This window comes from Pseudorasbora parva, chromosome 25 (assembly GCF_024679245.1).
Source record: "Pseudorasbora parva isolate DD20220531a chromosome 25, ASM2467924v1, whole genome shotgun sequence".
Lineage (NCBI taxonomy): Eukaryota > Metazoa > Chordata > Actinopteri > Cypriniformes > Gobionidae > Pseudorasbora > Pseudorasbora parva.
The window spans coordinates 24,136,655-24,159,267 of NC_090196.1; the positions used below are offsets into that span (position 1 = coordinate 24,136,655).

The 22,613-nt window shown below is 38.9% G+C and overlaps 1 protein-coding gene across 3 annotated transcripts in view; it reads left to right on the top strand.

Moving 5' to 3' along the window:
* Window positions 1–20,628, top strand: part of ntrk3a (neurotrophic tyrosine kinase, receptor, type 3a) — a 338,706-nt gene extending 318,078 nt beyond the window's left edge. For all 3 annotated transcript variants that reach the window (XM_067435678.1, XM_067435676.1, XM_067435677.1), the window contains exons 16-17: window positions 8,200–8,358; window positions 13,484–20,628. In XM_067435678.1, coding sequence (XP_067291779.1) covers window positions 8,200–8,358; window positions 13,484–13,669 — 345 coding nt within the window. In that variant the 3' untranslated portion in view covers window positions 13,670–20,628. The remainder of the gene's footprint in view (window positions 1–8,199; window positions 8,359–13,483) is intronic.
* Window positions 20,629–22,613: the final 1,985 nt, after the last annotated feature.

The window sequence follows — 22,613 nt, forward strand, 5'->3', positions numbered from 1 at the left end:
GCATTCAACTTACAAAGAAAGTGTAGCGCCTCTCGCGGTTCAAAATGCTTACGCTACATTCAACGTCATCGTTTCGTGGGCTTTTTTGCACTACGCTCGACATCATCTTTGAGACAGTTATGCTTTTACCGTAAGTTGAACAGGGAAGGCGGTCTGGCGGAAGCTAGATATTTTACTTGCACTCAAAAACATGCACTCAAAAAATGATTATATGCTGCTGTTCACTTTATTTAAGCAAATCATCTTGATTTAACGCCATTATATCAGGTTTCTGGTATAACAACTCTTTGACGTAACTTTGTTTTTTATTTTTAAATAACATGTTTCAATCAAGTAACCCAATCAAACTGGACTTTCACTTCCCATCATGCTTTGCAAAGGGGCTGAATTCGGAGAGTAAATGTTTAAATAAAGTGCTATTTTATTTTATGCATGTTTAACAAGATGAGAAAATGGAAATATTTTTTAATGTTAAATGTTGGTATTTAAAAGTTTCTTTTATGTTAGTGTTTTTGGAGGTTACCATGGTGATGTGTAGAGCATGTGCTTGGGCTGAGGACCTGCTAACGACAATTAAATCTGTTTTATTAATAAAAAAAAAAACAGCTACTTTGGGTATGCCATGGATGTAACAAAACCATCTTCTGGCTAGCCAATAAGATTTTGTCAAATATTTTCTTTGTTAGATAACATTTGTACATTTGTAATTAAACTGGACTACTTGTTATGGTTAATGTTTGATATTCATTTTAAATAACTGAACTTAATAGTTTTGGACAAAATTAAGAATGTTAACCTGATTCAACTAAATGGCATTGAATTAACCTTAGGTAAAAAATATATATATAATAATAATATGTTATGTTTAATATGTTTATAATATGTTTTAATATGTTTAATATATAATATGTTTACTGAAATAAACAATGTTAATTAAATTCAACATAACCCAGTTACGTGGAACCTATTGACAAAAAAAATTAAGTAAATCCAACATATTTTTTAGAGTGTTAAATATAAATATAAAGATATTTCTACCAGAAAGACTCGGAGATAGAATGATGAATGAAGCATACATTTATTAACAGCCCAGCAAGCATAATAAAGTTTTGGCATAGGCCCCATCCATAGTTTGTAATCCGAGGGTAGCGGATCAGCATATCCCTGCCTGAAGATGAAGGCAGGGGCGCAGCCGACCCCCCTTTAGAGGTAGGGGCGGGATAAACGGTTGTCTTTCAAACTCCCTCTGCACGCGATAGGTTAGCGCTACAACCAACCAGAGCAACAAAGGTGAAACAGAGCTTGTTGATAGATTAAACATTCGCCGTATCCGGTCTGCAAAACTCCGAACACTTCTTCCTTTTTTAAGAATGACTTCAGTGCCGTTCTTTGTTCTTTTCTCAGAGAAAAGCTTAACTCCAAGTCTTCCAGAGTCGCGGTCAAAGCTGATTCGAAAGACTGCCGCCGTTCGCCAGTTTCTGTGTTTACTAGAAGCACGCAAACGCAACTCGGCCATCGTCATTATGACCCCGCCCACCGACTCTATACACGATGTGATTGGCCCGGCAAGAGTTTGGCGATTACAGCTCAGAAGGGTATTGAGAGTTGCTAGACGACACTCACGGGCAGATTAGATTTGCTGCTGCTAGGGTGCGTCTAGATTTCTAGGCTAGAAGGATACACTTTTTGGGGCTTCAGATTTTGGGCTGCCTGCCATTATGATGCTTGAAATAATGGCAGGACATTTTGTAATGTAACTGTGTTGTCTGAAAAAAGAATGTCATATACACCTAGGGTGACTTGGGTGTGAGTAAATCATGGGGTAATCTTCATTTTTTGGGTGAACTATCACTTTAAGCTCTATTGGATTCCTATTGGAATTTTTTGGAGTCAAATCTGCAATACAGAATTCTGCATGTGATATTTTATTTAGCATGTAAACTTTAGTTACATGCTAAATAAACTTCTAAACTTCTAAACTTTAGAAGTTAGCTGTCTATGTAAGAAGCATATCCTTGATTTCCACAAATTGTTAAAGTCTAAACCCAATCCTGATCTGCAGATTTCTCTCAGTTACTCCGAACCGCAATAGGCACATACGCCTCACATCTCAGAACAGATATAAACCGAAATGGCATCCAGCAGCCCATCTTCTCTGACACCGGTGACATTCTGACGTGTTAATTCTCCAGAAAGTACCTCTACAAGGTGGTCTCCTGGGAATGAATGCAGTCAGTTAGCCCAGAGTCAGTATTCATCAACAGCTTGGCTTCCTCATCCATGTAATGATTGTGCCGTATAATCTCACTTGCAGAAGGAGGAGAAGCTGGGGTCGATTTCGAGTTGCTCAGGTTTTCTTTGTCAGTGTAAATTTGCGCTGAGGGCTATGATGTAGGAACCAAACACCTCAGCTTCCTGCCAGCAAGACCTGGCAGAGAAAAGCCGAGCTACCTTACTTCAAACCCATCCGTGTCTGGAGCTAGATGGTTCTATAACGTGGATGAAGGACTTGTTGTGGTTGAATACTCCAATGATGGGTATCCAAGTTAATAGACCCAGAACAGAAAACCTCCACTCTGCATTATGCTATCTGTGTTACTTTTTTTTCATCTGTTAATGCACATTTGGTTGGTACATTGCAAAGTGAGACAGAAAACTGCTGGAAATTCCAACCACATGTCTATTTCCTCAACGCTCTGTAACTTCTGACGAGCGCTCGTTTAATGACATCATCTGTCGTCAGCTGTTCATTGAAACAAACATGCTATTGATTTTAATATGCATTAATTACCGCGATGTGATTCCCATCCTCCTCGTCTACCATTCTTCCCCCCTCCAGTTGCTAATTGTGTTGCCTTTCATCGGTGCCCTTTCAGATTGCGTTGGCATTTTTGTCACCACCCTGCCAGTTCTCATTCCGATCTCTACGAAGCCCCGCAGACTGATTTACATGCATCTGCAGTCTCTTCGTTCCACCTCAGATAAAATGGGGGGGGAGCAATCTGGGAGAAGCTATTCAGATGAATGGAAGTTCAATCAATACAATCGATTCAATTTCCCAAACACTCGAGCACAAATAGTTTCACTAAACAAAAACACTGAATATGTCCGTGTTTGGTTTAGCATACTAACATACTACATATACTGTAGCCTAGTCAGCTCACTGTTCTCTATAGATACATGGCAGTATACAAAAGACTGTATCCCGCAGTGCAGTGCACTTAACTCGACCTTACATTTCCAGTGTGACAATTGAACTTATAGCAGCAATCTTTTAAACTCATTTGATCTGACTTCTAAATGTAGAATTAAAAATGGGAACTAACAGTTTTAACTGTATGCCATGCACATGCAGCGTAACGAAGTACAGTGTAATTTAGTATACACTAAAAAAAATATATAGAAAAAAAGTTACCTGGTTGCCTTAAAATTTTGAGTTCATTGAAATTAAAATTTTGAGTTAATACAATGAAAATTTTTTGAGATTCGACAACCTTTATTAAAATATTATTAAAAGATTTTGTAAGCATGTTGGGTAATTGTGTGTGTTTCATTTCTGATGATGCAGTGAAACATGCCAAATTGTGCTATTTTCATGATTTATCAATTTTTTTATGTGGTTCAGATACAATAATATTTTGAGTTTCTGTTTATTAAACAAATTTCCTTCATTGTATCAACTCAAATTTTTAATTTCGATAAACTCAAAATTTTAAGGCAACCAGGTTACTTACTTTTTTAAGTTAAACCAACAAAAACCAACTTTTTTTTTTTTTGCAGTGTACAAACATAGCCTATGTCTTTTGGTTTTATGAAAAATAGGAAGGCATGTGGAGATTAGAAACTGGCTAAATTCGGAATAGCATATTAGCATAGACTATATGGCAGGAAAAAAAGTGCAACAATCGGCTTCCAGAAGTAAACATCACATTCATTTTCTCCATGGAACAACTGATTTTAAATAATAACTAAAATTCTTAAAGACATACTTAAAAAGTTATGAGGTTGTTAATCAATGGTATATTCTTTTGTCAAAGCCGCCATCAGCTAACATTATTTCAGCTTATTTTTTTAAATAATCGTGTTTAACTCGACCCCAATCAGACAATGGCAACAAAGAACTCTTTAGCGCCACATCACCTTGAAACAATTACAGGATTCAGCCTCAAGCTCTCAACTATTTAAATATCTGTATGAACAGATATCATATTTTTCAAACGTAAAATATATTATTTTTTTTCTGTATCTACTATATCTAGACACTAATGCACTCTATAATAAAAGTAGTATGCTATTTTAGCACCTAAAACTATGCTATTCTTACTATCTTTTCTCCAAAATGGCAGAAAAAGCTATTAAGAAAAGTATGCTAGTATGGTATTTGTATTTTACTCTGCCATAAGATCCTATTCCTCTCAATGCCTGGACGTACTCGTAGCCTGCATGTGTGATATCTTGTCCTAGCTAATCGAAAGAGCTAGTTAGCCAGTCTTAAGCAGTTAGCGATATGCTAAGCTAATAGACTAAGCTCTTAGCTTTCTAATCAAACGCTAACTAAAAACACAAAGAAAGAAATCTTTCATTTGACCATCTTTAGCTTGTGACTTCATTTAAAGACATTAATGTGTTTTTACAAGCAATTTCGGATACACTTTAGTATAAAGAACACATATTCACCATCAACTATGACTTTTCCCTCAATAAACTCCTGAAAGCCATTCACTGATTGGTTGCCGGCGCATTGGCCCAATACAGAAGAAGCCTCCGTTTTGGTGACATCACTGCTTTAGGTAGTTAGGTAGTTTTTGTAGCGTTTAAGTTTAGGTATTGGTTAGAATTAAGGTATATATGATATTAATGAAGGCATTATGTGCTTTATAAGTACTAATATACAGCCAATATCTTAGTAATATGCATGCTAATAAGCCACTAGTTAATAGCGAGAATTGAACCCTAAAATAAAGTGTTACCGCTATTTCTAATTAGGCTGGATCTTGCAATTTGCTAGCATTGCAGCTAACACAGTTAGTGCCGTATTTGACTGTTTCAAGCTCTCCAAACATATTTCTGTCTCTCCCCCCTCTATCTACGTCCATTATGGTGATCATACCTTCATTACCTTCATCCCTGGCTGACTTTTCCTGGCAAGGATGTTGTGTGCTAACGCTAAAGTGGGCTGAGCTAGCCAGGCGAGCAGCTCAGTATGGCCATGGGGAGCAGTTCCTGCCCACGCATGGGGAGCGTTAGCAGCGGCCCAGTAGTACACTGAACTCCATCTCACGGAACAAGAAGAGTGTTGTTTGACCGCAGCAGGACTGGCATATTGCTTACACCTCCTAAAGGGCAGAGGCGGGAAGGAAAGAGCGAGCCAGCGAGGGGAGGGATATTTGCCACACATCACTGGAGCCTGTGGGACAGCTTCCTCCTCTGTGAGGAACTGGCTGCGAATGAGAATCACAGAAGCGTAGCTGATTAACATACACAGCCTTATACTGCCTTATCATTCCCTACATTAAAGACATTACACTGAAAAAAACCCACCTCCCAGACTTTAATTATAGTACATCTCAATGCCTCTATAGTTTCCTAATCTCGAAGACGTTCATATTTTTGCACTCATTATTCTGAGTCATTTGCAGTTTGCAAATTGAAATGAGTTGTGAGCTGTGCAGATGCGCTACCTAAGATTCTTTGTTGTTTATTTGATAAACAGTGATTTATTCAACGTCAAGCATTGAAAACTGTGGCATTTTCCTAATTCTTAAATTGTCGTTGCTGTGCTCAGTGCTTAGAGACATGTCCTGTTGCCAAGGATACACACTTGACAAAGCATTGTGGGATGTGATCCAATGAACATTTTACCATAATCTTATTTAAAGTTGGTTTTCTGCTGGTTGTTTTTAACGCATGACTATTTTGTACCTAAATGCATTTATGATAAAAATAAAAGCACAATAAGCATCCTACAAAGCAAAAATTAGGCAGTCTATGGATGTACAGTACGCCGCAGGCTGCTTTGTATTCCGGCACACAGTCTATAGCCTGACCCCCATGTGAGGAAACCACTAATGAGCCTTGTAATTAATACGCAGCCGCCACTTACGAGTTGAAAGCCGCAATAACCACGCAACCGCCATTGAAACGTCACTCTCAGTTGTCCTGGCATGGCTGTAATTAACGCAAGCAACAGACACGAAGAGGAAATAGATTCTAAACCAGTCCAGTCCAGTGCTGGCCCAGGGCAGAGATGATTAATGTCTTGTTGCTTTAATCGATTAATATCTCGCTTAACATAGGGAAGGCCTAGAGGGAGACTTTATTTATGGCCTTTGATGATTTGGAGCTGTCAAAAACCCTTAATGGATATATTTGTTTTCCCTTTCTCCATCTTTTCAGGTTTCTCAGTTTCCCGGGTGCTCTGCAAATATTATAAAAAGGGAGATCTACCAGTACACACGATTAACTGGTAGAAATTTATCAACCAAAAATTATCATCTGCATTGCAGTTATGCATCCTTTTTGCGCCGTCACACAAGTAGTATACAGAGTTATTTAGCTTTTTCCATATTGGGTTTAAATTGTCCAAAATGCACACGTATGTGTTAAAATCTTTGGGAGTATCCTTTTAAACATTAATGAGAAGCAAGTTTGTGTTTCAATACTCGATCAGTGTATTCAATCTTAGTGACAGCAGCCATATAAACCTGCTGTCTGCTGTGTTATTAATGTTAATCAAACAACAAAGGCAAAGAGAAATTTAATAAAAATGGGCACTGTGTAAATTTTAGCGGCATCTAGCGGTGAGGTTGCGGATTGCAACCGCCCACTGCTCACCACTCCCTTTCGAAGCACATAGAGAAGCTACAGTGGCCAAAACAGGACAAAGATGTCGTCGTCTGAGATGACAGAGAGTAGCTAGCATTCTGTAAAGAAGTTTGTCCGTTTAGGGCTACTGTAGAAACATGGCGGGACAAAATGGTGACCTCACTGTAAGGGGACCCGCAGTGTATGAAGATATAAATGGCTCATTCTACGGTAATAACAACATAACGCTTCATTATGTAAGGTCTTTATACACCACTGAAAACATAGTTATGTATATTATATTGCATTTCTGTCAATAGATCCACATAAGTACCTCACACTGCACCTTTAAACAGCAAAGTTTATAGTGTTTTTTCTATTTAATTACTTGTAATTTATGTAGCATTTCTTATTCCGTGCTTGAAGTTTTTCAGGTAGGGTTTTGTTTCTAATGTAATTTTGTTTTAACTAAATTAATATTGTGCTATTAATATTGCTAGTTAGCCAGTCTTAAGCAGGTAGCACAATGCTAAGCTCTTAGCTTTCTAATCAAAGGCTAATTGAAAACAACAAAATAAATCTTTCATTTGACATCTTTAGCTTGTGACATGTCATTTAAAAGATATGAACATGTTATTAAAACATAAGCTATTTGAAATCAGGCTGGACCTTCCACAGCAGCAGCAAGTTGCTAGCATTGCAGCTAACCCATTTAGCGCCGTATTTGACTTAATTACATCGGTATCGAGAAATAAAACTACTCATATCGTGATATAAAGTATCCTAATTGTAAACCATATTCTTATTATTCACAGCAACTAGGAAGGTCGATTTACCAGCAGAAATTAAGAATAAAGAAAAGCAATGAATATAATGATAACTATATTAGCGTCCACACAAGTGCATGATAATGTTCTGTTTATTCTGCCACTTTAAATGATCAAGCTCTATTCTGTCAAGGCTTCATTGTTCATCAGCTGGAATTTTCTGAAATTGATCCTGAAGATATGAAGGTTCATATAAATACTTGTGGTGTCATATTGCCTATTATCCTAACATTTTACAATTATTAAAACTTTAGCATTATAGTTACTGTCCTTAGTGTGAATCAGGGCTTAAGAAATTGTAGTTGTGGTGTGGACGCCTCCATTCTCATACATTTACAAAGATTATTGAAACTTTCTAATCATCATTATATTTATTGCCCTTGGCGTCGTCCTTAAGAAATTAAGAAATGCTATGAAAATGTATGTCTTCTTGGAATGTTTACATGAAAAATAAGACTTTTAATCATTTCCCCTTTAAAATTCTGTATTTTATCATTGAGTGTGGTTAGTCTTTGGTAATGCAAGTTTGTCACTAGTCTTTGATAATCATGATCTGGTGCCCCGACAGGTGGGAGGACACACCATGCTGCCCATTCGCTGGATGCCACCAGAAAGCATAATGTACAGGAAGTTCACGACAGAGAGTGACGTGTGGAGCTTCGGCGTCATCCTCTGGGAAATCTTCACCTACGGCAAGCAGCCATGGTTTCAGCTGGCAAATAATGAGGTATGTTCATCTTATCGGTTTCCACAAAGAAAAATCCCTCTGACAAAAATAAATCTTATTTTTTAGCTGTTTGCCAGCCTTCTGGCTAGATTTGGTCACACATTATTAGTAAACTGTATGACTGCCGTAGGTGAAAGCAAGGTGTAAAGACTCATTGCCTAGTTGAGATGAAAATAAAAAGTTAAATAGAGATGGAATGCCTGTACTGGACAAAAAACTGGAACTGAATTGTGAAAATAATTTAGCAATATGAGACACATTCAGTCTTGAGACAGGATGGCTAAAGGGGGATAATCACTAGCTGTTGTGGTGAGGCTTTTAACGGGTATAGACAGTAACTCAAGCTCATCTCAAACATGACTTCTTCCTATGAAATGAACAGGTACACGTACATGTTGAAATGTCATGTTGTTTTTTTCACCGCACACATATTCCCTCGTGTGTCGCGTTAATGAGGAACGTCGGCGCTTTATTTTCAGCTATTGTTCTTCTCCATGTAACGTTTCACAACTAAGGTTTGGATGAACTCCAAACAGCCACACACACATAGAGATGCTGCTCCTAAATTCCATTTTGTCTGAATAGCAAAGATTATTATTTACCTTTTCAAATAAATCTCATAATTAGAGCTATTGAACAAAAAGTGCCTTATAATATATTCAGTACTGATACTAAACTGGGCTTTATGTATTCATTTATGCATTCAGAACAAATGTTGCAAACAAGTATCCACAAACGTTTACTGGAATTCTCTGTACAATGAATAAAAATATTACATTATGAGCGAATGTAGATATTAGAAGTTTATGAATGAATATCATGAAACCTTCAAATAACACCATATTTCACCCCAAATCAAAAGAAAATTGTTTAAAATAATAATTTGCAGAATGAAAATGAAGGCTTTTTTAGGACGAATACAATGGGGAAATTCTTTATATATTAGTGCTGTCAAACGATTAATAACGTTTAATCACATCTAAAATTTAGTTTTTACATATGTGTGTACTGTGTATAATTATTACGTATTACGCACACATGCATGTATATATTTAAGAATGTTTTGTATATTTATATATAAAATATTTTTATGATATAAATATATATACAATATATACATGCACATATTTCTTAAATATATACATGTATATGTGTGTATTCACATATACATAATAATTACATTAAATATTAAAGCTGCACTATGTCATTTTTCTGTCCGCTAGAGGGCGTCTATTTAAAACAAAGGCATAGTTTGACCACAGCAGGTTTGAGCTCAGAATCTTGGGACATGTGGTCTTCACCTCACAGCCGGTGGAAAAGATTTGGACCAGGACTCCGGCAGAAATCATGTTCATGGATGCGGTTATTACGTTAATGTAGTACGAAGCTGAGCAGGACGGCTCGCAAGTAGCGGGACTTTTATTATGACGGGACACAGTCGCCGGCGCCTTTTTTTACTTTTCCGGTCTTGAGTATGAGGTAACACAGCTCTGTTTATCATATTAGATACATTTAAGCGTGTTTAAAATGATGTTATGACGTTACTAAAGCGTAAAGCGTTTCTGACAAATAAAACCGGAAACCAAGGGTAACGCAGATAGGACACAATTGACAGACGACTCCCTCAGACGTCCCGGTTCATTGGATAAAATAGCAATTATCCTACAATTTACAAATAGGTGGGAACATTTGGGATATTGTAAGAACTCAACTGAACAAAATATATAACACTGGCCTAGTGGCTTTTGGATATTTTACTGCAAAAATACTACATAGTGCACCTTTAAGTACAAACTTTTATTTTGGATGTGATTAATCGTTTGACATGCATGTATTATACATTGACATCATGTATACACAAAATTATATGATTACTTTAATAATCTAACTAATCGAATTTAGAATCAACTTTGTGAAAAATGACTTGGGACAAATGCAAACTGTGAGATTCACATTTATAAGCAAGAATCAGCGCTAATAATATAAAGCAAAGAGTCTTTGTGAGAGTGTGTGTTAATGTTTTTCTCTGCTGACCAAACACAGCTGGATGTGCTGAAAATACTTCATTCCCCACTTCAGATTCACAAGCTGTGAAAAGTGAAAAGGCGACAGCGATTCTCTTGAAGCTTCTATTCGCAGCTGATTTGAGCACTACTTCACACTGAGATTATCAATATCAACTCAGTGAACCATAATCTATAGGTGCTGTGCGATTTATGCAAGAAAGATGTGTGTTTGTATTGTGCGATGAAGGGGCTTGAATACCAATTGTATGCACTGCTCCATATTCTGTTGCCAGAGGGCTGATGGCTACTGTATTGCATCAGAACGTATGCTGTCATTTCTGCCGGTGGAAGAAACTAAATCAAACTTTCAGTCAATAGAACACAGACATCCACAAGCTGGAGTCAGCGCGGTGGACACAAGGGACCACGAACAATCATCTGTCTCTTCTAAAAGTCGATACGATGCCATCCACTGAGGCAAATGTCTTCAGTTTCATGAGACGGTCCTATTTTGCGTATCATAACACAAGGGCTATAGATGTTTTTTTTCTGCAGAAACAGACAACTGTTAAATGATAGATTAAGCCTGTTGAACAAAAAACACACATCAGTCGGTTCTTGTGTTGTCAGGACTGTCAGCAAGTCCTCTCACCGCATCTGACTGCAGCAGAAATGCACTTGTGTTATAGTTCGGAGGAAAGCTTCCTCGTATACATCGAAAAATGCTAATAAAGTATAAATATAATAATTTAGAAATGGAGCTCTGAATTTTACATGTACGTTACATGACTTTACAAAAAGACATTTCAAATCACAGTAAAAAAAAAAAAAAGTTGGAATGGAAACTACACTGACACAACTTGCATACACTTCTATTCAAAAGTGTTTAAATGTGCTGTATGTACGTTTGGAATGTACTATCGCATAAAAATACATAATAATGTAGGAAACATGCTGAGTTTATTTACTCGTTTCTCAGAAAAGCAATGCTACACCAGTTATTCTACTTTAAAATGAAAAGTCTTTTGCTGCCGTGCATGTGATAATGCATGTTGCCAGTTCACCCAATTGCATTTCGAGAGCATGGGTTGCCAGTTACCAGAAATCACAACAACGCAGATTCTACCCGATCCTAAAAAGCCTCGGCAACCATCTAACAACCTCTGTGAAACAGATCGACATTAAAGGTGGGGTGAAACACTCAGTTTCAGTCAATCTCATGTCAATCTTGAGTACCTATAGAGTAGTATTGTATCCTTCATATCTACGAAAAGTCTTTAGCTTTATTATATTTATAAAAGAAATATAGGCTGTACCGAGTCTTTCCGGAAAAAAACGAGCGCCTGGAGGCGTATCGTGTGGGCGGAGCTTAAGAATGACGAGCACGCACAAAACGGTGACGTCCTCAAGCGTGGAGAAGAAAACGCTACCCTAAATAAACCTTGGCTTTCAATCAGATTCAACTAATAGATATATGATCCAGAATCAGATCCGGAGGCTGAAATAAATTGAACAGGAGAAACAGCAACAGCAGGACGTCCGTCTCTGTGGTATGTACTGTATTGAGTGGTATTGACTGTCAACATTTGTGTGTCTTTACTTGCAGTTTATGAGGACATGATTCGGTTTATGGACTATTGTATGTGACTAAACCTTAGCAGTAGCAAGCAAAACGGTTTTGCACGTCAGACTAGTGTAACGTTATACAAACAATGGAGTCCGTTAGTGCATTTGAATGACGAAGCACGCTTTGTGAGAACGCTAGGTTTATGTTTGGGTGGTTTTACAATAAACAAACTGACACCTATAGTGGTCAGCTAAACAAATGTATTTAAACACACACCATAGATCGCATGCTCCATTGATAAATTAACTAACGTTATACACTATTGTGTTGTTCACTGATGTTTACTCACGCGACGATAGCCAACAACATAGACATGTGAAGCAGTTTACCTCACCGCCTGCTTCCAAAGCACAACCGTGAAGCTTTATCACTGGGACCGCTCCGTCAAAAACACACTTCTTTGGTAACTGTTGATTTCGTGAAGTCCTGACAGCAGTGACCGTGGAGATCCACTTTTGCGACACGACTGAAGCGCGATGTTGTGAATTCTGAATTCTCGTCATTTCTGCGTTCAAATCGGTTCAAATGCAGCGCTGCCTTCCCGGAATGCTGTGCTGAAGCGTTGAAGTCGTTTGATGTCACCCATAGGAATAAAGTGAAGCGCGACGCGACAGACATGTTGCACAGACGACTGGATCTGCACCTTGAGAGCAGTGTTTATGGGGCGTGCATTTCCTCTCTCGCTCTAGTCACACGCGCGCGCACCCTTCCGGGAGAAGAGCCCGTACGGCCCATACAACGACCTTCCGCTCTATTAACGTCAAGCCGACCCATACTCGAAAAAAACTCTCCGAAACTTGTGAGAAACCGGAAGGAGTATTTTTGACACAGAAATACTCCATCAAACATCCAACATTAGTTTTTGAAACTTTGTCTGTTTAGGATGGGAATCCAAGTGTTTAACAGTGTAAAAAGCTCAGTATGCATGAAACAACATTTCACCCCCGCTTTAAAACGCAGATAAATCAACGCATCAACTTACAAGTCTCATCACTTTTCATTGCCGCTTGCTCATTCCTGTTGCGCGTCCTCAAACTGGCAACCCGCATAAACTGAGGAGGAGGAGGGGGCGGGGCAAACAATATTTTGAATTTGGACTGCAGTACCCATTTCAACCACTAGCTGTCATTTATACATACAGCAACTTTAATGTTTTCGAAAGAAATTTATTTCAGCATTTATTTTCAGCATCATCATTACTCGTCTTTAATGCCACATGATCCTTCAGAAATCATTCTAATATGCTTATTTGCTGCTTAAGAAGTATTAATGATATCAATGTTGAATACTTTTTTCCTTATTTCTTCACAAAAGTTAAAAAGAATAGCATTATTTGATTTTATATAGTTGGTATCATAAAGTATGTAAGCAGGCCGGGCTCAATTTTATACAATATGTAACAGAAGACCTTGGCCTGGGAAAGGTTAAAGCCCCCCATGACAGAATATTTATCCGCAAGTAATTCCATTCTCCTTTCTCCCTGTCTTTACAGGTAATCGAATGCATCACACAAGGACGTGTGCTGGAGAGGCCACGGCTTTGTCCCAAGGAAGTGTACGACATTATGCTGGGATGCTGGCAGAGGGAACCGCAGCAGAGGTTGAACATCAAAGACATCCAGAAAATTCTTTATGCCTTGGGTAAAGCCACACCTGTCTACCTGGATATCCTGGGCTAGTGTTTGTTGGGAATATGTCCGGATGTCTGTCTGCGTCTATCCAACGGAGGAACGAACAACCTGGGATTTACCCAAAACAACATGTACCTTACTTCGCCACTGTCAGACAACTACAACATGGGGATGGACTTAAGTGCCTGCTACTCCTTTCGATACACTGGATAACAGTCTTTAAAAAAGCACTTTTACATTTTGTTTACCTGCATATAAAGATGTACAGTTCTACTGCAAGAAGAGGAGTCTCCTTTCTCTGTTTCTTTCTTTTCATTTGGGTAAGAACAGCCTACTTTTAAAATCTAAAAAAAGGAATAATGGAAAACTTTTATTTCCCCCTAAAATATGGAAAAAGTAAAAAAAAAAAAAAAAAAAAATGTTGTTTCCTGACTGCCTGACAATTCTCCCCGTGGTTACTTGTTTTTCATTTTATAAATATATATATATATATATTTTTTATTTATTTTTCTTTCACCTCCGAGTGGATGTATGCCATGTTTCTTGCTGAGGGTATATCGCCTTTCGGATATGACTGCTTACCGTTGCCATGTCAGATAATTGGCGAGGACTTTTTTTTCGAAAAAAGCCTTACTGCGCTCTGATTGGCCGGATCTTCTCTCTGACTCTACAGGAAGTATCCAACAGGGCTTTTAAAAATTCTGAGGAGCTTTTTAGCGAATGGAATAACTTGAAGGAACCACCAATCAATACAAAGGAGTTTATTTAAAAAAGAATGTATATAATGTAAATTTCTGTGTCACAAGCGACAGTATGTTAACTTATTTCATTTCCTGATTAGATGATTTTAGTTCCTTGGCGTGCTGTTACGGTGAGTGAATTCTATAAATATTTTGATAATATTTTAATGTTTTTTTATTTTTCCACATGTCCATAGAATGTATGTTGATATTTCTAAATGAACATTTTTTTTTTTTTTTTCATTTTCCCCCCTCTTTTGTTTTGGATGCGACCAAGAGTTCAAGAACGGTTAGGGGTTTTCAAGGTGAAACACACCACAAAAGGAAAATCACGAGACGTTGCCTCGCTCCTTGTATTCCAGAGACCTTTTGCTTCTGAGATGAATGTAACAGGAACAGTAGATTTGTTTCCCAAGTGAGATCATGCCCAGAAAATACCCATATTCCATTCACTAGCCCTCATCGCTTTTATGAATTGTGATTATGCTTCTTTGCAAACATATTATATCGTCCTTTCCCATAGTTTGAGTAACAAAAGAGAGATGGTTATGCTAACTGGAAGAACTAGCATGAGGAACCACTAAATCCCTTAAGAAACACTGTCCATTCTTAGTTCTGCAACCTCTTTCCTCCAGTAAATATTGTAGCTGCTTTATAGAGTAATCAAAATATAATGAGAAAGTCCATAGCAACATAGTAGATTCTGTGATGTAATATTCTTCTCCCCAACGTTTAACAATAGAAGACTGTAAACACAATAATGTGATAATTGTATAATCGAGATGGAGTGTATCTAATACTAAAGGGCTTCTTTGAAACATTCTTCCTTTATTCTGGAGCGACATTTTGATTTTGTGTTCTCTTCGTTTTGCTGGCTTATGCTTTTCATTCAAGGTGATTCAGTATTTGCCTAATGGTAAATCTGTAATCATTACACGTGGAGTAAATCAGCCATCTGTGCAAACGATTGTTGAGCAGATAATAAGTGACATTTTAAAACTTCATCCTGAATTTAGCTTAACCCTTACATATATCAACAGTGGAAAATTCATTTTTAGGTGTTATTCATTTTATGTGCGAGTGCTCACTTCGATTCTCGCTACTAAATCATTACCAAAAGCGAAAAATGTCAAAAACTTCCTTGCTTTCCCCAGGTCTCTATCAGGAACCATAAGTTAAATTGCTGTTTGAAGCAACCTGCCCATCACAGTCGAGCACATTCACGCTTAACCATAATCTCACCCTTCACATCAGGAAAAGTTCTTGCCGCAGAGGAAGTGACTTGAACATTTGTTGATCTTGTTGTGTTGTTTCTTTCGGCTTCCCACAGTGGCCAGATAATTCTCTCTACATTTATGACAAGGGGGAAATTGCAAAAGTCTTTCAATAACACCGCCAGTGATGTGCTTATGTGTGATAAGATGTTCCTCATTTTGATATTCTTGTCGGCTACAGGCCCCTGCTGCAGATATCCACGGACTTTACAATTTTGCACACCAAGCTTTCGTGCAGAAAAATAAAAGTGGAGATTTACCCTGGTGTGGGTACCCAACTGCTTGCTGAAAAAAGACTTGAGGTTTAATAAGTGAACAGACCTGCTTTTCTCTAGCACCTGCATTTTGGACGAGCCCTCGATTTGCGGCTGCATTTTAAACACAGCCCTCTTTACTGATTGTAATTTCTGCAAGTCACTCATTAATGTGGCATACCAGATTTTACATGTCAATTGTAGTACACAGTAAGCACTCATGCTGAATTAGGTTCTAATTGGAAGGAAACAGACAAAATGTCACTTTTGGCAATGGCAGCAAATCCCAGCTTTACTGCAGAGAGACTTTGAGAATGCACGCGGGGCTGATTTCAAAATATTAAAATGATATGTTAACATGAACAGGCTATTATTGTCACTTTGGTCAGCCCCTGTTTTAGTTTGGGGAATTTTCTAAATAAAAAATAAAAAAACACTGCTTACATTTATTTTTAACTCTTTCCCCGCCGACATTTTTTTTAAAGTTGCCGCCAGCATTTTTGGTAGAAATTTTGTTGTATCTGAATATGATATATCAAAAGAAAAAAACAGACCCTCTGCTTTTAAACAAAAATATATATATTTTATTATTTTATTTTATTCTAGCTTCATGCATTCTTTTTTATTCACCCTTGAATGTGGGTAAGTTTAATAAAAAAGTAACATTTTGCGAAAAAAGGCTGAGAAAATCATGTTTTGACTACGTCTGAATCAGATTCAGTTCGATTAGCATAATGTATATGCTAATTATTTTTGATGATCACATAATTTTTTCGTATGCATCTGCTTACATATGAGATTGCTCGTTTCTGTTTCTTTTTTTCCTGTGTTTTGATCTGGAGATACTGCACTCGTTGCGTAATAGCGACCCCTAGCATATTACAGTAAAATATGGAAATCAGGGCAGCGTTTTCTCATGAATGACAAGGCAACTTATCAATGATAGGGAAAGAGTTGATAAAATGCTGGTTTTATATTTTTTTAAAAACATGCTTTATTTCCACTGCGGCAGCTTTTTAGCAAACATTACCGCCACTGTTAATAATAAATTAATCAGTTAATCTTCATGCAGTAGAGCAGGGGTGGCGAATTCCAGTCCTGAGGAGACTCAGGCCATGTCCACACTAATAGTTTTTTGTTTGAAAGCGCATATTTTTATCTCTGTTTTGGCGTTCCATCCACACAGAGACAGCGTTTTAAGGCAACGAAAACTCAGTTTTTTGAAAACACTCTCCAAAACAGATACATTTGAAAACGCTGTCTTCGTGTCATAGTGTGGACTGTGAAGACGGAGATATTTGAAAATGATGGCGCATGTTTAGTCATGTGACGCATATTGTACCAATAAATATGCATGTTTATAACGCTATTGTGCCATTTATGTGCTATTCACTTTCACACAGTTGCTAAAATATGTTACTTTGCACTCTTCTTATCACAGTCATGCAAGGATGACAGGAAATGTACTTGCATTTGCTGTCCTGTGGCAAAACACAAGTGGAGTTGCGTTTTAGACCAATAATGTTTGACCTAGTGCAACCTGGACAGCATCATAGAATTTTTTTGCTAAATAGCATGATCCCGCCAGAAGAATTGCGTGATAACTTTATGATGTCTGTATCATCTCAGTGAGCTTATTACGCATGCGCAGTAAGTTGAATTTGGCGTTTACTGACATTTCAGCGTGGATGAGAAACTTTTGGAAACCGTTAGTGCGGATGGAGAGCGTTTTGAAATTTTCAAATCCATCCAGATTAATGTAGATGTAGCCTCAGTCCTCTAAAAAAGTTAAAAAGTAAATTAAAAAAAACTCACCTGCCTGTGGCTTTCTAGTAACCTTTCAGACTTGGTTGAAGCAAAACTATGCAGGACTGTGGCTCTCCAGGACTGACGTTCTCCACCTCTGCATTAGAACATTGTCTGCGCATTTGTTTCATTTTTCCCTTCTGAAACCAAATTCAGCTAAACATAAGCATTACACCCTCGTGCATCTCTTCTACAAATGTGAATGTTGTGTAACAAATGAAAATACGAAACTGCACTTAGTTCCTACCTGTTTCCTGAGGAGGACTAAAGGTTGCGGCTCACTGTAGAGGCGGTGGTTACTGAAGATTATTTGAGTCAGTGGGTACATAACTGTTATTAACAGGGTTGAAAGAGTTGAACATTTCTCTGCAGTTTACCGGGTGAGACCAATCGTTGCTCAATGACCTGTGAAATGTGGATTATACAAACGTGGCGAGAAGGGGTCGTGTGGCGTTAGCTGTGGGGGGCTGTATCTTTATCACCTGAAGCCATCGGAGAACTGGCGCGAACTGAATTAGTAGTTTTTTGTAAATGAAAGGACGCAAGTGTGTAAGCCACAGCTAGTTTGGAGTGGGGGATCAGAAGAGAGAGAGTGTGACAGCAGGGTGATGGTATGGCAGCTCCAGGGGTTGCCGTGACTCTAATGACTTCACCTTGCAGAAACGGGTGGAAATTACCAATGAAATGAGTTTTTGGCCCGGGCTTTTAGATATCCCTTAAATATGATGGCCAGTTCTTTCGGTAATCCCCCTGAGGCAGAGAAGAGAGGTGTGTGTGGTTGTATCTGTGTGTGAGAGAAAGTGAGGGGTAGGAGAGATGAATCAGTGAAGGTCACACGCTAACAGTGGATAGAAGTGCCACAGCGCTGTCTGTTGGCAGGCTAACAGAGTTGAGTTAAGCATTCAGAGCTGTGAGGCAAGCAGAATCTCCCTCTCTCGCTTACCGCCGCCATGGCAGCGAGCAGGCGCAGGGCGATTGATGAGAGGTTTAAGACCTTAATCATGAGGAGAAGAAGCGAGGCAGGAAGCTGGAACATTACGTCTGGAATGAGCTCTCTTTCAGCACTTCATAACCCTGCAGAAGGGCTGCAGAAACCTTGGCACTGTCACGCTTCGCCGCTGATCTCAGATCAGCTCTCTCCTCATCCATTTATCCTACCTTCTGTGGGCCTGATTTACAAAAGCATTTAGTGCATGCAAGACTGCTTTACTGGGGCAAAGTGAAGAAGAAAAACTGTAATTGGCCAATCATTGGTAATGTTGCTCAAATCAAACATCGAGATTTGCCAGCAAAACGTTTAAAGACGTCACGTGTTAACTTTTTACCCCGAATTACTGCCTTTGATATATTCTGTTTTGAGCACTGCTAATACTAATCCAAGCGTAGCTTCTTTCAAAACCAGTAACAACCCCATCAAATTAGCCAACCAGCTTTTAGAACTCATTTAGCCCCCGACACTTGATGTGGCCACCTGGAGCATTAATCTTCAAGAGATGCAGTCACGCTGAATATCTCACTGATTGAATCTGTTATCCCAAATTGTTGTCGCTGCAGATCTTCAGCTGTCACTGTGGCTCACATAAAACATGCTATCCGTTTTTTGCCTGCAGGATAAAACTCATTTTCATTGCCTTCAAAACATTTAATTAAAGATCCTTATCTGATTTGAAACTCCACTCCTAAATTACAAATGAGACTACCAGAACAAGTCCTTATCTACCTCCAGTGTATTGCGGCTTAAGTACTCTTAACGTACTGTGGAAAGAAGAGGTTCCAAACTTGTGGTCTGCTGATGATACGAATAACAATGGTAGTGTTTTTATACATCTGAAGTAGCAAAATCCCTGAGAAAGGGCCAGCTGCATTTGCAGAGCCTGACTCAGCTCGCGCTGCAGTTGCGGTACACTCCTGGCACATGGACAAGCATGTGAATCTTGTTACTTGGAACCTAAAGTGATCTATAGTTTAGGCCGGCAGATCTCCTGAGCTGTGGGGAAAGCTGAACCCGCTTCCAAGGACGGTTGTGCATTTAACTCGGGAAATCCTGGCCAAATGCAACTCCGTTTTTCCTTAAAAGGGAGGTTAAAATTGACTGCGGCATTAAGACTTCAGATGGGGATGTCACCCCAGAGCAATCTCCTGCACTGTCAGCAGACTTTGACATCTAGATTAACCTTGCTGCTGTGAGCGTGCTGACGGCTCTCATTAGGATGCAAGACGCAACTCGGATCGTCTATTCCAAAGGTACCTCGGCCCCCTCTTTCCGTGCGAAAAGGAAAGTTGGAAGCATGAGCCAGCACACACACTGATCCGAGGGAGGTCCTTATGTGAGTCCGTGTGGGAGGGGATGTTATCTTTTTTGGAACGGAAATCTTGAACAAATGGCGATCTGTCCCAGCCTTCCCACCTTTCCCCTGAATTTACCAGGCAAGCAAAAGATGTGGCAAAGGGTCTAGGTGGACATCTGGGTGCAAGTCTCACTCTCTTTCATGTCTTTTTGTACAGAACTGTTTTATTTCCTAATAGAGACTACAGCCCTTTGTTCCACAGAAGAATACTTGTCAATCAGAACAAAAAGGGAACTCAGCTCCTTTGAACTCTTGCTCAGTCTCTTAAATGTATTATTCAACCTCATTCCACTCTCTGGTCAAATTGTGGGAGAAAGTTGTTTTACAGAGGTGATTACTACAAGGCAGTTCCGACTGAGTGAAAAGTTATTTCGCTTGTAATTGTTTCTTTTCACTTGTGCCAGATAATGACTGTAACCTTGTTGGTCAAAGCTCAATATCTAAACAGCATGACGATTAGTCGGTACCCTTTTGTTGGCCAAATAAACTGCCAGTTGTCAACTCAATAAGGAGCCAATAAGTCACTTTTTCTATCTAGCTGTAGCCTTTCCGAATGTTTTTGATGCAGTATGTTTGTATACGGGGGGGGGGGGGGGGGGGGGGGGTCTTGGCTATGTTTTACTAGTCCCATGTCTGTTCCACCGAAAATATCCAGAACAATTTGTCCCAGGAACTTTTTTCTCCCAGGCCTGTTGCTAAAGTACTGTGAAGATTAGGTCCAAATTAGTCCTGTGGCGTAGGACTGCGCACGACTTTCCAGTTTCCGCTGGATTTCGTCCTCCGCGTACAAGCTTAATAAAGCCTGAACCTTGTCCTCGGTCCATTGGTCGTACTTTTTAAACTCCATTGTTGATTCGAATAGCAAACAACTCTGCGGTTACTGCACGCACCACAGCAGACTTTTTTTTAAATGGAGGTTGAAATAAAATGCTGGATGAACTCGACCAATCAGCTTGTTCAGAGCCCAAGTCCCACCTCCGAAAGCTCCTGAACTTTGAAGAAAGTTCCTGCGAGGTGATTTTTTCACCTGGAGCTTCATTTAGACCGTGGTCCCTGTGGTCATAACACACAGAGTACCACCCCAAAGTACCTATCCTGCTTTGATTGAGACCGGAAAAACAACTTTAGGTTGTTGCAAGTGTTTTTTTACCACATGGTTGTAATTATGAAAACACCGTTCAAAACACTGCCTTTAATTTACGCCTCGCATAACCCACCAATAATCTCAAAAAGCCACTGCTGAGAAATGGCTATAAATGTCTTCTTTAATGGCATGGCTAACAGTAGAACACCTCTGCAGTGTTAAGAGGGTGCAAGCAGAGACCTTTCCATACAATAACCTGACTAAAAATAGTGTTGCGAGAAGGATGCATAGAGCAGAAGTGGGGCGGCGAGTCTGTGACTCACTCATGCTGCCTACGTTTGCCTCAGAACATGGGTGACATTTCAGATCACAGCTCGTCTGCACTAGCACTGCCACCCACAACACCATACGTCTAAATCAGAATACTGCAAACTAGCCTCTGACTGCAGCGTGACAAGAACATGTTTGAGTCACAGTTATAGTGTGACACCTGGCCTATCGGTTTCAATGAAACCTATAATGATAGAGCTGATGTTATAGCTCATGACACATTTAGCGTAGTTAGTATATTGCCTGTTAAAGCATTTCATGAGGTCAGGAATGTCGTGAAAAATGTTTCAGTGTCTCCCCGTATTCTTTTATTGATGCACATAATGCTAATGCGATTATGCAAACAGTTATTTATTACTACATGCAGACCCTAGAGACCAACATTTTAGGCCATTGCTTTCAGAGAGTTTGATGGTTGAATGACAGCTAAAGAAAGAGGTCAGAAATAATTAATTGGCCTTAGGTCAAAGTAGAAGCAATGTAGGACACGTGCGTTATTATCTGCAGCGGCGTAACAATCATCTGTCATTCATCTATTCAACACAGGGAGATCAAATGCTTTGAGAAACTGCCAATTTGATCAGTCAAGTATTTTGTACAGTATGTTAAAGAGTTGGTATGAGGATAGGTCTGTTCATAAAACTGGGCTAATGTATTCGTTTAAATTGTAGTACGTACGTATTTCTGACACTATATTCGGATAATAGTCGGACCAGAGGATTTTAGTTTGAACCTCACTTGGATGATGACTTTTTGGGCTGTTGCTAGCTAAGCTAAGCTATTAGCATTGAGGTTTATGGTTTTTATGTTTTGTTCAGACTTGATAGACTAGATTAAGATTCAACTAGCTTTTGGTGGAAATGTGACACTGTAAAGTTACCTTTTCTTCCCATCTTCCTCTCCATGAGGTCAGGCAAGGTTATCTAAAATCTTAAATTATTAATCATTTATACCCTTTTTACTAAATCTTCTGAAGAGATCATGATTTAGCAGCGTCATCTTTGATGTAAGGCATAATAACATTGCATCATTCATATAAGCGTAAATCATCTGAGATGAGATAAGCGGTTGAATTTTTAGAAAAGCGCTAGGAACGTTTTATTGTCTTCAAATCTGTTTCTCAGACTTAGGTTGGCGATTAAATAATGACGATTAA